Source organism: Natator depressus, chromosome 7, assembly GCF_965152275.1.
Source record: "Natator depressus isolate rNatDep1 chromosome 7, rNatDep2.hap1, whole genome shotgun sequence".
Lineage (NCBI taxonomy): Eukaryota > Metazoa > Chordata > Testudines > Cheloniidae > Natator > Natator depressus.
Genome location: NC_134240.1, coordinates 97,225,658 through 97,241,134, shown reverse-complemented (window position 1 = coordinate 97,241,134; position 15,477 = coordinate 97,225,658). Strand labels below are relative to the sequence as shown.

The 15,477-nt window shown below is 40.8% G+C and overlaps 1 protein-coding gene across 3 annotated transcripts in view; it reads left to right on the top strand.

Moving 5' to 3' along the window:
* The window catches only part of PPP2R2D (protein phosphatase 2 regulatory subunit Bdelta), a 42,732-nt gene extending 39,630 nt beyond the window's left edge, over positions 1 to 3,102 (top strand). The window contains exon 9 of one of the 3 annotated variants that reach the window (XM_074959137.1): positions 990 to 3,102. In XM_074959137.1, the coding sequence (XP_074815238.1) occupies positions 990 to 1,269 (280 nt within the window). In that variant the 3' untranslated portion in view covers positions 1,270 to 3,102. The remainder of the gene's footprint in view (positions 1 to 989) is intronic. The other 2 variants (XM_074959138.1, XM_074959136.1) reach the window with 2 other exon arrangements.
* The last annotated feature ends 12,375 nt before the right edge of the window (positions 3,103 to 15,477 follow it).

The window sequence follows — 15,477 nt, the reverse complement described above, 5'->3', positions numbered from 1 at the left end:
TTTCAACAAAGTTGATCATTTTCTGAAATTTTCAGGCGAAAGGTTACCTGCATTAGCTTTTTGATTTCTCAAAGTCAAAAGAACTGTCATAGGTTTAGACTGTTATAGATAAACAAATCTGTTCTATAATTAAGGCTCTGATGTCGTTCTTGTTACACAATTGATGTGACGCTGTTTCCACCCCAGAGAAGTTCTCTCCCTCTCTGGTATAATCCAATCAGTATAGTATTCCTTGTATTTTGATATTAAAGTCAACTCGTTTTACACTGTTCTCAATTATTGAATTTTCACTGTGATGTAGATATTTGTATTCACTTTTATAATTTGTTCTCATCAGGGGAAGGTAGACATAACTGGTATCTGGGAAGTGGCTTTGGGCTCCAGGAAGCAGTTTTGAAATACACATCCAAGTGTCTGCAGTGCAGGAGAGCTGCCCTGCATTTCTGCCACTGCTAGCTGGAACTGGGTGGTTGCTCAAGGACTACCTTTCCCCCTGGCTGTTTCCAGTGCTGTAGGATGAAGAGGGGGTAGGGAAGGGATAATACTACAGTAGGAATAGGGGCAGTTCTGTTGTCAGCTGTGACAGGGAGGGTGCTGCTACTTCACCAGCCACTTTTTCTTGTGCTGGTCCAGAGGGCTAGAGCAGGGAAAGGTCATGAGTGATTTGTCTGTGTCTGTAATAGAAGAGACAGTGAGGGGAGAGGATGTGTAGGATAGCAAGGGGGTGGGGAGAGAGCTGGAGAGGAGGCAGTGGTGAATGTGATGTATGAAATAAATGATGTGGGAAGATGGATCAAAGGAGTGGCAATGAGGAAGGACATAAAGTAAGAGAAAAGAATATAGTGCAAGGTTCTAGTTTTAAACTTGAGCCCTGGCAGTCATTCATTCTGTGCACAGAAGAAACAAATGAGGTATACTGCAGTGGAATAATATATTATGGTCTTTAGTAATCCAAGTAAACTATTTCCTTTTTTTCTGGTTTTAAACAGTGCTATTATGACTGGCTCCTACAACAATTTCTTTAGGATGTTTGACCGTAACACACGACGGGATATTACATTAGAAGCATCAAGAGAAAGTAGCAAACCTCGTGCCATCTTAAAGCCACGCAAAGTGTGTACAGGTGGTAAGAGAAAGAAAGATGAGATAAGTGTTGACAGTCTGGACTTCAACAAGAAGATCCTTCATACAGCATGGCACCCCACAGAGAACATCATTGCTGTAGCTGCCACCAATAACTTGTATATATTCCAGGACAAAATTAACTAAAGATGGCTTATTTGAGGACAAAGTCGTCTTCTTGCATAGTTAAGCTCAGTTGTTTCTGTAAAAAAGAAGGCCTTGTTGTCCTACCAGTAAAGAACATTGATGCACTTACTTCCCTTTATAGATAAAGGAGAGAAGCTTGCCTGGTTTTGAGTTCGTGGTGTAGTTCTGCCTTCAGTGAGGGGGATGTGAGTTGCAATTTTCAACAAGAAAAAGCCCACTAGAAGCAGAATTGATGGACAGTGCTCAATAAAGGCCAATACTCAAATGTATTTATTTAAGTCTGAGCCTTCCTTTCCAGTTTATAGACCAAAAATTTAACACCCAAGAAGAAAACTTGTCATAAAAATGTAATTTCTGTCTCTGCGCTCTTTCTCTGCTGTAATATTTGGGCCTTTCAAAACATTTATTGTGCTTTATGCCTGTAAACATTCCTTCTCTGGCCTTTTATCTAGGCTTAGGTGTTTTTATCTCTGAGCACTTAGGTAGGTCTTGAGTTGGGTTTGTAGACAGGTTTCCATGTATATTTACTCACCAACTGTATCTATAACCACACCTTCTGGTGTAAACCACTTAATAAAAATAACAAACTATAAAAAGTGTTTTTAAATCTGAAAGTATGTATTCAGTCTTTTTATTTTTTTATCGCATGTATTGAGGTTGTGAAAAATAATTCTGATGGGAAGATTTGAAAAGTTTGTCCCAGAACATTGATTTTTGACAGGCAGGTATGAACAGATTTGTGTAGTATGAAATATTTCAAACTCTAAAATTAGTTTCCACAAAACTGTCATTAGTTGAAATTGTGTTGGTTTCCTGTAAAATTACATCATACTTTATACAAAAAGTAGGAGATTGAAAAGGTTGGTATAAAGTTATCTAGAGCCATAATAGAAGGAAAAAATATCTTAAAACATTCAACAAAATTGCTGCTTTAACAATTAAAAATCCGGTTTAACAGATGCCTCTCAAATGTTCGACATAGACACATACCTTATGTGCATTATTTTTTTTTAACCGGGTTAGTACTACTTGTTTTGGAAAAAAAATATACTTTATTTTAAATATTAAAAATTTGGCATAATATGTCTATTGAATTTCACATTGCAGTTAAAAAAATTAACTACTTATGCCAAACAGCAGCACAACATAACAAATTTTAACATATTGTAACCCGTTGAGACCATGAGATCAGGTTATATGGAGGCTACATACTGATGTGAAATGCATTTGTGGTAATGTCTGTTCCTGTTGACAACAGAAGGTTAAAGAATAATTCTTGGTACTCTCTTTCAAAAGGGCCTGAAACTCATCCATCAGTTTTTCACCCAAAACAGGTGTGGGTGTAAAATTGTACCTGAAATAATTGCAGGCACATTTTAATAGCATCAAATTACCTAGATATGTAAAGGCTATAAAATGTGCCTGCAAAATCAGAAGTGTCTTCTGAAAATCGGATCCTTTGAGCCTCCCTGATGAAATACAGAAGTGTGGTTTACACTCCATTTTTAATAAAATGAAGGTGTATTATGATTACTCAACCAGATATGGATATGCAAGAGAAAAATGTCTCTGTTCCTTCCCTCTCAATTAATGTCCATAGTGCCACTCTTGTTCACAATAAGCTAGTAAATACAGCTAACTTTTTGGGGTTCTATGAATAAAGTTTAAATAAAAATCTTATACTGTATATTGGTTGTGACACTATTTGCAAATCTTGAAATGTGGAACTAGGTCATTTAAGCATTAGATTTGACCTTGTTCTTAAAATACATAATAGAGCTAATACAATGGGATTGTATATACTTGTTCAATTATTTTGACCAAAAAGTTTAATAAATTTTAAATGTTTACCTGAACGTGCTCTGTGTATTTTGACAACTTTTTCCTTATTTTTGCTTCTGAAATTCTAGTTGAGTTCTGCCAACATAATTCATTGTAGACTTCCATGTTAAATTGGTATGCTCCTTAGGAAAGGGAAATGACCAAGTATATTTAGCAAAAGCCTATAGAATCTCCTGCAAACACTTCTTATGCACTTCACTTGGTTCACTTGAGTCGTCCCATTAATTTTCCACTGAGCAAATTTAAATATGTGTAAGGGCTTGTCTACACTTAAAACGCTACAATAGTGCTTCAGTGTAGACATTATGTACGACCGACATGAGGGGTTCGCCTGTCAGTGTAGGCAATCCACCTCCCATCGATCTTCCATCGATCTAGTGCTGTTTACACAGGGACTTATGTCAGCTTGAAATGACTCGGGTATGGATTTCTCACACCCTTGACCAATGTAGTTAAACCAAACTCATTTTCTAGTATAGATCGGGACTATGTGTTCGTAAGGTCAGATCCTTAATTCAGAAGGACATATCACCATACTAGATGACTGTAAATACAGTTGGGCTGCCTATTACAGAGCCATTGTGGTTGCGTCCAGCAAACCCCAAACCATGAGTAGGATTAGGAGAAAACTAAAGGATTTTGTAAGAGAGATTATATAAAAGAATTTAAATTATTTCTTTGGTTAAACAGCTGGTGGTTCATGAAAAGCTTTCAACGCATCTTACTTGGAAACAATTTTTCTTGTCCTTTTGTTTTGGTGGGTGGGATTCTTCCACTCCAATTTTCAAATATTTGCACAAAAATAAAAATTGAGATTAATAAAATCAATTGTTTGGTATCTGAAATCAGTTTGGAACACCACATTATTCTTTTCAAGTTAGTCTTGATCCTGACCCAGTTGAAGTCCGGATGAAAACTTCCATTGGCGCTGGTGGGAGCGAGATTTCCATTGTCTGTTTTCTAGGTAGATGGTTATACTGCACCCAACACCATGGTATCTTAAGTACTTAAGGAGACAGGATTATAGTATGATTTCAAGTGGGAGGTATAAACAGGAGAAATATTGTTAGCGTTAGATATTTGTAGTACTGGATGGATTAGCATATTTATCAGTAAAAGCTAATAAATGTTGCTTTTACTGTGTACACCCAAACTGATTTTAAAAAAAAAATTCGATGATGATAGAAATTTACAGATAGGTAAAGTAATAAAAATGCTCCTTGATAACTTACTGGTTTGATTTAAATCTGTTTACTCAATGTGTATTGACATCTGATGTTGACAATTTTAACTTTTTGAATTTCAATATGTGCTGTCATAAATGGTCGGACTCCCGCAAAAAAAAATTTCCCACAATTGTGAAAATTTAAATGGATAAATTGAAAAAATACTTACAAATACATCAATATAATCAGTCATTTTTTTAAAAAATTGAATTCTTCAAGCCTATATGTGTTGTCTACAAATATTGCAAGAGAAATTAAGTTCCAAGTTCTCATCTTGGCAGGTAAAAATGTTCAGTTTAGGAAATAAGGATCCTTATTTTATCCTCCCTCTCAGAAATGTTTGCATAAATCTGTAGGAACGAGTAATTTTCAGTTATGTGAGGAAATGAAAAGTGTAACTGTCCTGAATCTTTGTATCAGAATTTACAGTTGTCAGAATTTCCCTTTTTGATCTATCCTTTGATACTCTTCTTTCCCATATAATGTATTGATGTTTAAATGCAACAAGCATATCCAAGAAGATCCTCCCTTTAGAACATTTTAAGATTTGTATGCTGTAATCAGTTGTATAAAACTCCTTTTGATAAGGGAAGGCAATGTTGTCTAGTGGCTAGAGCACTACACTGGGATTCGGGAGACCTAGGTTCTGTTCCTGCCTCACCCTGCTGGGTGACCTTGACAAATCATTTCACCCTCTGTGCCTGTTTCCCCAGCTGTAAAACAGGGATAAAGTACTGTTGAGAGCTATAGATGAAATGGAAATTTTCTTACTGATAATTTTCTTTCAGCTAGTAGTGTCTTTCCCAGTTCTGGACATCTGGGGTTACTCTGCTCTCTTTGCAGCTCACAGAGGCAGATCAATATGGTGCCACACGGTCTGGCTACACCTCAACTCATCTGACAGCAAGCAGGAGCAATTTCCAAGCTGTAAAGCTTGCATAACTGCTGGTTTTATACAATGTTACTATGCATAAAAATGTCAAGAAAGGTCTTTCATGAAAGCTTTTAATATTCTGAACTGGATGTTCACTGACATTGATACATCCATAACCATAACCTGTACACTTGTGTATATACATATGTAGAAAATTTGTGATTGTAAACTGGTGCAACTTCATCACCTCAGAACAATGAAGTAGTCAGGGAGGGAGGAGTCAGGCAGGAAGGGGAGCACCTAGTGTTGTACAACCCACAAAAGAAGACAAATGAGGGGCCTTTAGGGTTAATGGGAAAACACTTAGAACTCCCTACTGCCCAATGTAACCACGAGTGTCCATGCTAGGAGGGGGGGAAATGTTGGGGTTTTTGTTTTTGTTTTTTTTTTTTTAAAAAAGCCTTTTTAAAGGAGACTTAAAATTGAAGTCTTCATCCAGAAACTGAGGGACAGCCTCTGCTATGAAACCGTTCAGCTGGAATAGGTAACTTAGATTCACTTTTCTAATATGTCAGATATAGAAGTGTAAAGTCTGAAATAGCATCTTTGTTATTTTCTGTAACTTGTATGTGTTTGCTTTACCTTATTATTTCATCTTTGAATCTGTGATTTTTTTTCTGTTTGCTCTTTTTATTTTTACCCAAAACAGGTCTCTCGTTTGTGGAGTGTGTGCGCCAAAGTGAATTATAATGGGGAGGCTGTTTTCACACGTTCAGGGCTGATGAACCAGAGGGAAAAGTCTGAGAGGCTGGTAGCTAAGAACTCTGGATAGATAGAGTTGGGGAGACCTGTGACTGAAAGGGCTGTTGGGATCACCTCGCAAAGTAACTAGGCTGGTGGAAGCCAAAGTGAAATCTTTGCTTGTGGGCTGGCTACTGGTGTCAGGATTCTGAGCCATGGCAGTACAGCATTAAGGCACCTGAGTTACAGGGACAACCCCTCACTGGTCTGACTGATCCCCAAAACCTCACACTAGGGTCTGCATCTTTTGTGAAGTATTCTGGGCTCTGCATTTTTATGATTTGCAAACAGGTGGGAGGGAGGCCAAACATCTGAACGATGAGATCAAAAATCTCCTGATTCAAGCTCGACTTGGAGATGTTGCCCCTCCGTCTGCTGAGCCACTCTGCCTTTTGATTCAGGTCCTCTTTGATGTGGATCGCTCTGAGGGAAAGGAGGAACTGCTCTGCCCACTTCATTATTTCTATTGCTCCCCTGTGTAGTGTTCTCCTTGTTCTCCCTTGGTGGTTTAGTCGTATTGTCTTATTGAAACAGGATATAGTTTCTCCTTAGGATGGGCGGGAATCTTTGCTGTGCCATCTTGACCAGTCCCAGCTCCAAGAGGTTTATGCTGTGGCTCCACAGAACTTGGGCTCTTAAGGTTCCCCAAGTGAGCTCCCCAGCCCTCCAGGCTGGTATTGATTGCAGGGACTAAAGGATCTGGAAGGCAGATGGGCATGCCTTTGTGGTCATTGTCATGGGCAGACCACCACTGTAAGGAGCTGAACACCTGTATTCAAACCTATACTTATTTTTCATGTGTTCTGTGCAGTGATCCCACACCTTTCATATAATGGCTTGAAGACTTCTGATATTTGATTGTGCCCAGGGAGTGATGCATGACACCAGGAGTCCAGCCAGTTGGAGGCATAATGCTATGGCAGGCCTTGTGTGGCTCTGAAGCAAGAAAATAACTTTCTGTATTGAACAGGAGAGCTTTTCTTGGCATTGAGGATGAAGCTGTGCTCCTGGAGAAGGTTCAATATCGAAGATGTGGCCCTTTGCACTGCTGACTGCAATGGTGCTCTGATCATGATATCATTCCATCATGATATCATTCCAGTGTATACATGAGTTCCCTGCAACCTGAGTCTGGCTGTTATCACCGCCACCATCTTTCTAAAATCCCCCGGAACCAACGACAGGCTGAATTGGAATGTTCGGTACTGGATGTTATGCTGCCAGGGTGAATCTCCGAAGTCTGTGGGAGGGAACCAGAAGAACCTTTCTTCTGTGGAAACACTCTGACTCCTATATCTAGATGATGAGATATTTTGTTCTGAATCAGGTTGTTCGATGGGGTCATTGGAGCTGAGTGACTGGGTGAAGAACAGGTGAGGTGGATCCCCCAATTCTAGGGAGTATCCCTGGCTCGCTATCTGACTGACCCACTTGTCTGATGAAAACCATTCCTTTAGGAAATGGGAAATCCTGCCTCCTAGATTCAGTTCTGGGTAGAGGCCTCTGCAGTCTTTGTCATGAAGTGAACTGGGGGGGAAGGGGAATGAGGTCCTTCTGGAGACTTCACCTCACCACTGGACCTCGATTCTTCTGTTTTCCTTTGGGGAATCTTCTGGTACCTCTATGCTGATGAGTGAAAGAAGCACCTCTCTTTGAAGGCCTATCTATATCCTCTCCAGAGGGCCTTTAGTGGGGAAAGGAGAGGCTGTTTGGATTTTTCTGTATTTTTAGCCACCACCTTATTCTGCTTTTCTCCAGAAACAAAGGAGCCAAGCACAGGACTTGCTTAGAGTGAATATTCACCTTCCAGGATTGAAGCCATAGGTGGTGCCTGGCAACTAAGCTGGAAGCCATGTCTTGGGCTGAGGACCTCCTTGCGTCCATTGAGGTGTCAGCTACAAACTCTGTTGCTAGGGAGACTTTCCTTAAAGTGGAGCCAAAGTCAGGGTGATTTCTGTCTTTAAGGGCTTTGAGATCTTCCAGTCAGGAAGGAGATGCTCCTGCAATGCAGGTAGCTGCAAGGAACGCTGAGAGGGTGGTGGAAGAGGCTTTAAATCCCTTCTTGAGAGTGGTGTGTCATAAATATAAAGGGAAGGGTAAACACCTTTAAATCCCTCCTGGCCAGAGGAAAAACCCTTTCCCTGTAAAGGGTTAAGAAGCTAAGATAACTTCGCTGGCACCTGACCAAAATGACCAATGAGGAGACAAGCTACTTTCATTGCTGGAGGCGGGGGGAAACAAAAGGTTCTCTCTGTCTGTGTGTTGCTTTTGCTGGGACCAGAGCAGGAATGCAGGTCAGAACTCTTGTAAAGGGCTAATAAGCAATCTAGTTAGATATGCGTTATATTCTGTTTTGTTTAAATGGCTGATAAAATAAGTTGTGCTGAATGGAATGTATATTCCTGGTTTTGTGTCTTTTTGTAACTTAAGGTTTTGCCTAAAGGGATTCTCTATGTTTTGAATCTGATTACCCTGTAAGGTATTTACCATCCTGATTTTACAGAGGTGATTCTTTTACTTTTTCTTTAATTAAAATTCTTCTTTTAAGAACCTGATTGCTTTTTCATTGTTCTTAAGATCCAAGGGTTTGGGTCTGTGTTCACCTATGCAAATTGGTGAGGATTTTTATCAAGCCTTCCCCAGGAAAGCAGGTGTAGGGCTTGGGGGGATTTTTGGGGGAAACATGTTTCCAAGTGGGCTCTTTCCCTGTTATATTTGTTAGATGCTTGGTGGTGGCAGCAATAAGGTCCAGGGACAAAAGGTAAAACAGTTTGTACCTTGGGGAAGTTTTAACCTAAGCTGGTAAAAATAAGCTTCAGGGGTTTTTCGTGCAGGTCCCCACATCTGTACCCTAGAGTTCAGAGTGGGGAAGGAACCTTGACAGGCCTCCATCTTTCTATCCATGGGTTTCTTAGGGGGAAAACTCCTCCTTCATTATCAGCAATAGAGTCTTTGGTTCTTGGATATTGTAGAGCCTGAGGTTGCTCTTGTTAACATACTTCCCATTATCAGTCTTGTTCTATTTATCCCGAATCACTTCCTCGAAGGAGGAGTGAAGGGGTATGGCAGCCTCGGGAGGATTTTGAGAGGAGAAATTTACTCTGAGGTTTACTCACAGGAGCCTGCTCAGGTTTGGGAGCCAGACAGCTTACCTTACTCACAGAAGGAGTAGTCGTCAGAGGACTCCTGTCTCCTGGTTTTTTTGTGCTTTTTCTTTTCCTTTTTGGCCCTTTTAGATTTTTATTGCTTTAGGAATGTAGAAATTGTGCTGCAATTTTGGTGAGTTCTTTTGTGGCTTGCCTTCCTTACAGCCTGCAGCCCGCTCAAGACAACTGCCTCAGAATCTTCCCACTGGGTCCCATTCCCTCTGGGAGGGGGGAACTCCATTTTCAGAGCCCTCCTGGTTGGCTGATTTGAAGCCCTGCTTCTCCAGGGTGCTGTGGACCTACTTTGACTTGTGTCCCCATAAGCCTCCCCTCTTTGTTATGCAGGGGTCCCTGGAAGTTGCCCCCTGAATTCATTGGTCAGGGTTCTCCTTGCTTTTAGAGCTTCTCTCTACTCTGCACTGGTGTTTCTGGTCCATTCTTCTACTCTTGGAGTCGTGGCTGCCTGTCCAACTCGCAGACCCAGGATCTAGCTCAGTTTGGGACAGAAGGCTTGGGTGGAGCTGGGAAAAACTTGCCATTTGCAAAGCCCTAAAAAAGGTGGAAAAGTTAAATTAGGAGGAATGGTGGCAGCAAAAAACTGCCACTGTCTGCAGCTGCAGTGCTAGAGAAACAGATAGCAAGTAGGAGCAGAGGGGACGTGGCTGGACTGTGTAGCGCCGAAATGCTGACCTTACTCAGTGAGTTACAGAGAGGAGAGATTTCAGAGTAGCAGCTGTTAGTCTGTATCCGCAAAAAGAAAAGGAGTACTTGTGGCACCATAGAGACTAACAAATTTATTTGAGCATAAGCTTTCGTGAACTACAAGCTTGTGCTCAAATGGTACCACAAGTCCTCCGTTTTTTGTTTGTTTGTTTTGTTTTTGTTTTAGAGAGGAGAGCAGATTCAGACATTCAGAATTGTGGAAGATGCTGGACAGCAGAAAGCACTGTATGAGCTGATATTTACTGTGTGGATCAAGAATGTGTATGCAGTGCTTAAATTTTCAAGTGATTTTGTAGGCTCAAATTGAGGGCCTGATTTTCAGAAGGCTGCTGTTCAGCACTGAATGAAAAGCAGCCCCCTTGAAGGGGTCTCAAGTCAGTTACCTAAAAATTGAGACAACTAAAATTTTTAGACCCTTTAAAAAAAGGCCATAGTCTTCAGTTTGAGTGTGGTTGGAAGTAGAAAAAGAACAGAGAGGAGTTGGGCTTAGTCTCAACCATTTCTAATCACTACATGGAGAGTTGGTAGATAAGTTAATGGTGAAAAAATCAATGGAAAACTATGGAGCCGAGCACCAGAGTAAGCTAGAGAATTAAAATCAATGTATTTGCTTTTGTATCTTTCTCCCGTAAATCTAAGTAATACATATAACAGGGAGCGCTTCACTTGGTTGAAGATGCAGAGAATATGATTCCTTGAAACATAAAGGTCATCATGCTCATGCAGTGTGCATTTTAAACTTTTAAAAAAGGTACATTTTCAGATAGGTGATTTTGAGTAAAGAGTTACATCTTAGACTAATTGGTAGTACTGGTACTTTCTATTGCTAGGGCAGACAGAGTGGAGAGAGAGACTAATATCACATTTTTATAGAACTTGCAAAGTGTGAAATTACAGCATGCTGAAGTCATCTAGGAATCCTTTAAGCTAGATTGATAACATATAGTATGAACAGAGGATGAAGATGCTCGTGCTAAAAAGTATATTTCATGGTATTGACTGTGGAATTCTCAAATATTTAATTCCATGGATTTATTTAAATAGCATATTTAAATACAAATTATACATGATGCAATTATGTGGCGTTTCTGTGCTTCTCCATGAAGATATCCATAATTCAAACTGTATGAGATGTGCCTAACTTTTTTTCTACTAGACCATATCATTTCTTGACTTCCTCTTAGCATTTTCTATAAAAGTGAAAAGTTAAAATGTCAATTTTCTGTTGCCTAGCTTCTCTCTTCATCCATCACTAATAAGGAATACCTCCCACCTGTGGAATTTGGATGTGGTCCAGCATTGCTGGATGCTCCAGGACTCAGTTCAGGTCACCAGATTTTCTGTCTCGAGCAGTAGAACAAGTTAGCAGTTCAGTTTTTCCAGACTGTTTTTATTTTATAACTTTTTTTTATTCATTTTTATGGAATATTAATTTATCTCATCTGACAACTTCTCTCCCTCTCCTGAGGTTAGGAATTACCAGAATATTGATGCTCTAACTATCTGGCTTCTCTGGTACTGCACCTATTGAGTGGGCTCCCTTTGCCTTCCACCACTGCAGAAAGGAAGCTCTAGAAGCATTGAGCTAAGTCCAAGAGGTGCTACAGACAGCTTTTCTGGAGCGTCAGAAGCCGAGCTGTGTCCTGTTGCCACTAGCCATCCACCCTCACTTTGCCAGGGCCTGGGCTTGAGACAGCAAGCTATGCCCTGCTGCCACAAGCTGCTGACCCTCACTCTGCTGGGGAATGGGGCTTTGAGTTGGACAGGTGCGTAGGCCTCAATTCCACCTGAAGCTGACTTCCATGGGAGAGTTAACCAAGAACCAGAGGGTTCCCATGGAGAGGGGACTCCTTCACAGCTGGCTCATGGGTAAGTCTTGCAAACGCAAACAAACCCCCTTCCAAAGGCCATAGTTCATATTGTTAATGAGCACATGCTGTAAAAATTGGTTTAAACCTTCTTTGTCTTCTCCCTTGAGAGACTCTTTGCTGGGGCATTTCTCTTCACAGAGGCTATCACAGTGTTCAGGGACAGTCTCACTACCTTTCCCTCACCCTGCAGCATGTCTGGGCCTGCAGAGAAGCCTGCCACTTCTGTGAAGCTCTGCCACAGGCTGCAGTGTAATGAGATTTATGCTGGTCTGGTTTTCAGCCTGTGGCCCCCTCACTTTGCCAGGAAAAGTCTGACCAGTGGGAAGGGGAGTCTCTCTTTGCCCTTCTCCCTCTTCACTGGATGGCTCCACACTTAAGCATTAGTAGGACTTCATGCAGTCTGTGACCAGAACAGAGACAGGTGAAAACTCTATTCCTCACACGGCTGCACCATCACTTACAGGGAGGTAAGTGAAAAATCCCTTCCTCCTTTCATCAATCCTGTTTTTAATGGGTAAGGCCCAGAGAGGTGTCCCCTACAGTAGCGAGGATCTGGGGGAGCAGACAGGCGTCCTTCCAGGCTCCTGGGGCCATCACGCAGGCTATTCCTCACAGTCAAGATATTTGTACCATACCCCTTCTTGGCTGAGTGGGTCCCCAGACCAGGATGAGCAGTGTGCTACCTCCCGCCTGTAAACAGCAACCCAATGTGGGTAAAGCAGTTGCCTCACCAGTGAAAGACACAAGTCACAACTTCAGCAGAGGACTTCTTTCCAAAAGACCCTATAGAAAATAGATCAAGGATACACTACACAGAAATTTCGAGACTCAGCTGTAGCCATTCAAACCAAAAACTTGTCCTGTACTTGATAAGGAAAACCAGCTAGGTGACAAGCAAGTGGGCTTATTAACTAGAGCTATGATCTTTGCCTGGAATGAGAAATCTCTGGGTGATCTTCGCCTGGAATGAGAAATCTCTGGGTTCTGTTTGGGTCAGATCCTGGGTATGACTTGTGATGATTTATTGCTCCTAACTTAGTGTACTGTAAGTTACATTGTAAGGTAAGTAACCATTTTTTTTTGTTTTTTAAGTCCCAGGATGTAATGAGTTCTATACCCATAATATATACACTAGCTGTCCACTAGTTATACTTGTGTATTTGTAGTGTATTCTGAGCTCTCTAGGCTTGTATAAATGAACTGGTAGTTGAAGCAAGAAATCCACATAGGAACTGCATGTACAAAAAGCAATTAATAATTTGACCACAAGATAGAGCTAGTCTAGTACTTTATACAGTAATATATATACCATATAATATTATATTGTTAAATGTTCAATATAGTAATAATAGTGCTAGATTAATACTGCTGTGATAATATGGTTACATTTATCCATCAATTTTTTGCCTTTTTTCAACCATGTGAAAAGGTCAGAGGGTTATAATTTTTTTTTCTGTGTCTAGTGAATCTTTAGTTGGTCAAGTTGATCTTCATTTTTCATTAATACAGCATATTTCAGGTGCAGTATGAATGACCTCACTACAATCTCTGATCTTCTGCTAACTAAGGATTTTATCTAGCAGAAATTTTGTGGCTGTGGTGCAGACTTCAGAAGGCTCTTTGTGCAGCTGGCAAACTTAACTCTCTGATTCGACTACAAATTTAGAGTCTGGAGTGAGCCTGAAATCTTGGTCCTACAATCACTTGTCTAATAGAAGTTGCCTGTAAGATCATTTTTAAAATGACCTCCAAGGTCACTTTTTGTAAAATGAGTAATGTTTTTTCTTTGGAATACTTTTCATGATTTGTATAGCATGTCAGAACAGTGAACACAAGTTTATTGAGTGAGGATCCTGGAACTGGGGGAAAATTGAAGTAGTAACATCTCTCATTTGATACTTAAAGTAATAAGTAATTTAAGGATCTCAATGATTTTGACCTATCCTGCCCCCTACATACCCCTTACCAGTCCCTATGCACCTATCCTGCCCACCCTCTACACATCCCCTACCAGCCCTCACACGCCCCTATGCACCTATCCTGCCCGTCCCTACGCACCCCCTACCAGCCCTCACACGCTCCTGTGCACCTATCCTGCATGCCCCTACACACCCCCTACATTATCACGGTTTTTACTCCTTGCCAAAGATGGTTGAATTGCTTGCCTGGTCTCCTGGATTAGCTACAAATAAAAGTGTATTTAAGTTTAATTATGCAGTTTGGCCCTTTTTTTCTGTTGGCTTATTAGCTAGGTATATTTGGACCTCTTCTCTGTGGTGAAACTTTATTTTAATGAACCCACTAGTCTTGGCACATAGAGAGTACAACTTTCTTTTAATATTAATTGGGGATGCAAATTATTTATACCCTACTCTTCTGCTGGCACAGGATTGTTCCCACAGAGTGTATTCTCATGCTTTGCTCAATGTAGTTTGAAAAGCCGCAAGCAATTGCATTTCCACGACTTTTCTTTGAGAAAAATATTCTACGTTGTACTAGATCTCAACAAAGTTAGGCCCCAACTCTGCAAAATGCTCCATGTGGTTGGACTCAGTTGAGGTAAATGGGGCTCTGAGCTGGTGCAGAAAGAAGGCAGAAAGGTGTTAAGTACCTGCAACTCCCATGGGAATCAGTCACCTTTATTTTTATGCCAGAAGCAGTAGTGCTAGAACAGGAGCCATGCTGGAGTTTGAATTTTCCCAGTGAGTTGTATTACCCACGCACGGCACTGTTGGGATGTGTCAAGTTTATCTGAGAAATGGAATCGGAAAGCTAAATGCTGCCTTTGAATCACGTGTTCTTTCTGAAAGTATCAGAATGGACTGACTGACTACTATTCTGTATTGCTCTTCGGGGATTGAACCTGACCTTTCAAGGTGACTTGAAGAGGGAGAAGATGAGTTTATATACTTTGTATTTCTTTTTGAAATTAAAAAGTTCTGCTTTATTTTTGACTTAGGGCTTGTCTGCACACAAACTAGAAGCAAAATGACAATTGGTTTTAATTCATGCCTTTAGTTGTTTCAGTTCAGTTTGCATGTAGAGAGAGACTTGTTTTGCTGGACCAATCTAGATCAGTGGCGCTGATCTAGATTGAGAGCATGCTCAGCCTTTCTCTGAAAGGAGAGAAGTGTTGAACCTTTGACAAATGTGCTTTCCTTGCAACTGTCTGTTAGCCATGGCACTGTACATTTATTGAACTCAAATGCTTAAGTTCAGTGATGTTGGGAATAGCTGATATTAGGTATACAAAATCAAAAAGCTCCCAGTGTTGATTTGGAACCATCGAGTTTTGCAGATAGCTGGCCAATGTAATTAGGAGATCTCACTGTTACCTCTTACTTGCAGTGTTTGGCAACGCACATTTGTAGCATCATGCTTCAGTTTAGGCCCCAGTCCTGCAAGGGGCTCTGTAAGATCGGACCCTTGCATCTGCTAGGAGCCCCCACTGCAATCAGTGAAGCTCTGATGCACCCAGCAGGAGCTCCACTCTACATCAGGGCCCAACACTGTAAGCCTTTACAGAGCCTAGCACAACAGGGTCCTGATCCTGATATGGTGCATACTGGGGCTAGTGCAAAACAGTAATATATGATACGCATGAATATATCTGACACCTTTCACAACCACTGAGAAAACATATGTAATTTACATATTTTTATTTCGACTGATGAAAAAGCTATTGTTTGTTAACTTATTATTTGTCACCTATGTATAAGGACTCA